The 5,396-nt window shown below is 38.7% G+C and overlaps 1 protein-coding gene across 1 annotated transcript in view; it reads left to right on the forward strand.

Moving 5' to 3' along the window:
* The first annotated feature begins 620 nt into the window (after positions 1-620).
* The window catches only part of dffa (DNA fragmentation factor, alpha polypeptide), a 7,442-nt gene continuing 2,666 nt past the window's right edge, over positions 621-5,396 (forward strand). The window contains exons 1-5 of the mRNA XM_032521211.1: positions 621-878; positions 2,160-2,318; positions 2,408-2,562; positions 3,876-4,080; positions 4,889-5,013. Coding sequence (XP_032377102.1) covers positions 785-878; positions 2,160-2,318; positions 2,408-2,562; positions 3,876-4,080; positions 4,889-5,013 — 738 coding nt within the window. The 5' untranslated portion in view covers positions 621-784. The remainder of the gene's footprint in view (positions 879-2,159; positions 2,319-2,407; positions 2,563-3,875; positions 4,081-4,888; positions 5,014-5,396) is intronic.

Genomic DNA, 5,396 nt, shown 5'->3' on the forward strand with positions numbered 1-5,396 from the left:
AATTGAGCCATGGATTACAAATATGATGTTCATCAATTTAAAAGCTATTTTTTCAACCAGAGAAAGCCTCAGTTAGCCAAAGGGTTGTCATATGACCACTTAGTTTTGTGTGAAACCGCTGAGTGAACTACATCTCTCGTCTTACACAATTTACGTCACCTAGCTTGATGCTTATCTTGCTTGCTAGCTAGCTATCTTAGCTCTGTTCCACAACACATGTATTTGTATCTTACCTGATGTGTTTTATCCAGTGAAGTGTTTATAGCAGATAAGAAAAAGCATAAGTAAGATATGCTGCTCATTTGAGTATCGTTACATCCCGAGTACGATACACACAGACATCGTAGCTTCAGCGAGACGTCATCCATGCGACATTGACGTTTGTAGTCTTTCTAATAGATTTATTTATTATAGTTTGTATTTTCACAGTCTTCTACTTCAACAGTTAAACAATAAACTGAGACTTTCTTCGGTTGGAAAATTATCTTTTAAATTGACGAACATCATATTTGTAATCCATGGCTCAATTCATACGGGATCAAAAAAGATTTGTCTCTCCCCGTTCACTACCGTTCATAATTTTTTTTCTGAAGATAGCTAGATCCCATGGACCGGAAGTAGAAGGGCGATTTCGTTCGGCTACTACGTTCTAGCATCTATCCACCAGGCTGTGGTTCCGTGTTGGAAACTGGTTGGAAACTGCAAAGACAAGATAGGCGAGAACTGCTGTCGGTATTTGAAACGTAAAAACACAACCAAAAGGTTTCTCCACATAAAAACTAGAATGACAGAAAGGAAACCGTGTAAGGTGTGCAATTTCACACGACAAAAATCCTACGGTTTGGCAGTTCCCTCTTTAGATGATCTGAAGATAAAAGGTGAGTTACTTGTTTGTTTTAATGGCTTTAACTCGTAAACGTGTCTGAAGAGTGAAAGTATAATTGTACGGCTTCCATTTTAATAACACGGTATTTTAAAAGACAGACTTAAGAGCAGTTAGATACTGTATTACTCAATGATGCTTGCTGTCTAAGGTGAAAATGTTTTGATGTACAGTAGGATACAGTTAGAATGATCCTTCAGCATTGTTGTCAGACACTGTTATTATCGTTACCGCCGGTTGGGTTTTGCTGCCCAGTTTAAGATCGCTTATCCGATCTCGAACGAGCTGACTGTAGAAACAGTTTCATCATGTTTAAACTCGCAGGATCAGATATGAAAAGTCAGCCAAGACCTCAGTTCTGTCCTGTCCTGCTCTTTTCTAGAATGCTTGTCAGCAGGCGTTGCCCAGATCTATGCACACTTCAAGGTCTCTGATTTATCTAAAATACAAGTTCTAATGAGCAGTGCCAAGTTGATGCCATTCTTTTTTTTTTTAAACCATCTACATATCGGATATTATGGTATTTTTGAGCTTGATAAAGTCCTGTAAACTGCAGATGGCACAAAGCCTGGAATGTTTTCTGGAAATTCACAATTTTGATCTTTTATGTAAAGTTGAACAATACAACCAAATGTATTGTTACAGGCATTAGGCAGTACTGCTTAATTTTGAACTGTATCAGAGAGCACATACATTTATAAAAATATATTGTTTGTGTATCTATATATGTATGTTGCTCTACAGGCCTAAACCTGGTGGTGATAAACAACCCAATTGGTTGTGAAGTTGAAACCGTAAAGTGTTTAAATTGTATTTGTATCACCAGGATGCTTAACATTCCCTATTCAAAAATCTAAGTAAAAATTCAGTGGGGGCTGCAACCAAACATACCAGAGGCAAGTCCAACACACACATTGCTGAAATACAGATCTATCATTATATTCATACTTTTAAAAGGCTATCTTACCTTAGGTTGACAGAGAGAGTGAGCATCACAATTACTCAACAGCAGTGGCAATAGTAACAGCTGTGATGAAAGAAGAGGTGTCAACTTAACTGATTTGACTTATTAACAGAAGTACAGAAGTCATTTGCTTGAATCCTCAAATGGCTAGGTGGTGTGTGAGTTGTTACTGCGTGAAGTATTTAACATATGTTTCTTTCTAAGGTATGGTTATATGGCTAAAGAATATCACCAGTTTTCTGTGGCACTTGTGATAAAGTGTAACTCAAATAAGTATTTGCAAAGTCTGTAATTTTTCTGTCCTTCCCACAGGATGTGAGTTTCTTGGGTTCAGCCCTGGTGAGCCGGTCACAGTGGTCCTAGAGGATGATGGGACGATAGTACAGGATCAAGCCTACTTTTTGTGTTTACCTTCAAACACAAAGTTCATGCTGTTGCATGAAAAAGAGAGATGGTCACCGGGTTGCAGAAGTAAGCAGGTTTAATTCTGTCTGAGATTTGTCTAGATTCTGGATTGATTCTTTTAACATGAAATGCACATCATGTACTTTTGATTGTAGTGGATGGTGGTACGGCCTGGATGGCCAGGGATTCTATGGTGCTGGAGGCAGATACTGTGGACAACTCTAGTGCTGTAGCATGCTGGTGGCACCTGGCTCAGCAGCTGAAGCAGGACATTGCCAGCATCATCCTCATGTCTGAGGCAGACTTACAGGTACCAGCATTATTCCTCTTTTTCACCAGCAGTGTTTGCTGTCACATCTATCCCAGCAGGCACTAAGAAAACAACTTTCCTCAGTTGTCACTATTAGATTGGTAAAGTTTAATTTGTTTCTTATTGTCAACAAATCCCATGGAAAGACGCACACGAACAATAAATTGATCCGACTTACAAGTATTATCTGTTTGGCCAAAGCCTGATAGGCTTTTTCCATTTTGCCAATGTCACAAACTAGATCATGGAATGTGACAAGGAGGTAGTCCACACAAGAAATGTACTTAAAACAACCATAATTTATTTAACTAGGGTTAACACAAAACAGACAACGTAGTGGGTAGATTGGCAATGACTGCAATGAAAGCAGTGCCTGGATGTTTGTCACGTGTGTTTTGGAGGTGTTGAATGTGCAAAACCAAAAGACAGTGATGCAGCATGGATGCCAGCCGTAGAAATGGAGGGACAGCATTCATAGCTCAAGGGCACGTTTGAGCCTAATAAGCTGCCGACCTTCCCATGTCAGCCTGTTGACTGCAAAGGTTGACCCTCCTCCGCAGCGCTGTAGTGGAAGGTCTGGCAATGCGAGACTACCACCATTGTTAGTCAACAATGATTGGGTGACATGTTCCTTCAGCAACATAGGCATTGTTGTTTATTGTGGTTGATTATTAATCAATTTTGCTAAATTCGTCTCCAACAAATGCAGTATTGACTCCTGTTTAAGTAATATTTGCTAAACACTACAGTGCCCATCTGTTATAAGAAACTACTGAGCCTTTTAAATAATGATGTTAACTATTTTTAAAAATTCTCATCATCATTAGGAACCTATGGGGTCACAGACAGGGTAGAGGAGTCAGAAAGTATTGAGAGCCACACTAACACATTGTTGTTTTTTGTCTTTTAATTGGATTTGTTGTAAATTAAAAATAACAATAATACAATACCCAACCCAACCCTACATATAACCCCAGCCTTATCATTTAAAGCTAAAGTATGCAATATTTTTCTTGTGGTAAGAGGGTCTGTTTTTTTACTTTTTTAGTTTATCAAGTTCACTGTGTAATATTTGTCACTCTTCTCGACTTGTGTACTTCAAAACTTCCTTTAGGCTCTGAATAAGCAGTCATTAATAATAAAAAAAAACATTTTAAAAGATTTCATCTGCTATACTTTTTGCTTTGCTGTTCATTCCATCCGGGGATTGTTGTTCCATTATTATTTGTTGTTGCTGTGAAGCACCACATAGACTTGCTGTAGACTTCTCGAAGTTATAGTATATTATTTCTTTGTGTCACCTGCTGATCCAGACCTTAGTGGATGCCCCATGCCCTGAGCTAGCTTCTGCTATGGGCTTCGAAGAGAAGAAGGCAGAGGATCTGCAGGAAACACTGCAGGGAGTTTTGGACCGACGAGAAGAGGAGAGGCAGTCCAAGGAACTGCTCCAGCTCTACCTCAAAGCTGCGGTGCAAGAGGACCAACAGCAGGAAGTGCCAAACCTGCCCAGCCAGGAAGGTAAGGCTGCGTCATTGTGTGGTGGTTTTTATTTGGAAATGGTTAATCTTGGTTTACCCTCTTTTATTTATTTTATTCATTATTCAAATTTTTATTGTATTGTTTTTTTCAGACCTAAATTGGTTTAACACAACAAATGTTAATAAAAATAATAATAATATGACATAATATTTTGACATAGGATGTTTGCTGTAAAAATAATATACGTTTTTGACTCTTAAAATGCCAGAAGTAACCATTTACATATCTTTCCTTTATCCTATACAAATTCAAATGAATAGCTGTGAACCATTAGCATGCTTGTTCTGTTGACAATGGGCAGGTACATCAGTGACAAAACCTTAATCAACTCATCAATATCTTATCACAATAAGTAATTTTGAGTAATTGAGAACTCTGTCATAATTTTTGATAAATTCTATATATGTATCTTATGAAGAACAAAAAAACCCTATTTTGTAAACATGTAGTCACAACAAAATAATTAATCAAACAGGAAGAATTTAACTTAAAACAATAGCTTTTTAATTTCAACATGCATGGAATGAAAACAACTGTATTTATTCTTTTTTAAGATGTTATTTTTCTTAGTGCCAGCTCTTACTGCTAAATCAGTAATAATCGGTCTATTCCCTCTGGTGCCTTGTTATATTAGATGGCTCTAAAGAAAAGAGCTGTGCTTGTTGCCTTTGGCCACCAGGTGGAACCATTGTTGCTGCTGAATAATCCCACCTTTTGTGGTGATTTATTGTAACTATACCGTTATACAAGACATGATTCTGAAAGAGAATCCATTTTAATGTGTCAGGGGCTGGAGACGTGGAGGTGGATGCGATGGAGGTGGACTCTGTATCTGGATTCATGTCCAGGACACTGATGGTCCTGAAAGGCAAAACAAGCCCGGAGACCAGACTCTCCACTGAGGATCTGCAGGTAATCCACTCACAACGACATGGGATAAATGATCCTTCAGGTATTTCTGCCAGAAAGTTCTTTCTGAAAGAAATTTCACCCCTTTCCTCCAGCAGCCAGTATAATCAAACAAGGCTTTAGCCAATGCCGTACCGTTTTCACTTTCAGTCCCAATCCTGTTCGTGAAACTGCTCCGACTGGGAGAATTCTCCGATTGGGAGAAGTTGCACCCTGAGCAACCATCCAGAGCTTTCTTCTTTCATAAGCGTGGCCTGTTTCACGGCAGACATGTTGATATGTCATAGTAGGAAAAGCACATGTGTATTCAAAACCATTAATGGTGGCTGGATTCCACTTAGAAGAGGCCCTGGTAGTGTGCATGCTGACTCACTGAAATAGCTTAC

This window comes from Etheostoma spectabile, chromosome 7 (genome assembly GCF_008692095.1).
Source record: "Etheostoma spectabile isolate EspeVRDwgs_2016 chromosome 7, UIUC_Espe_1.0, whole genome shotgun sequence".
NCBI classification, from domain to species: Eukaryota; Metazoa; Chordata; class Actinopteri; order Perciformes; family Percidae; genus Etheostoma; species Etheostoma spectabile.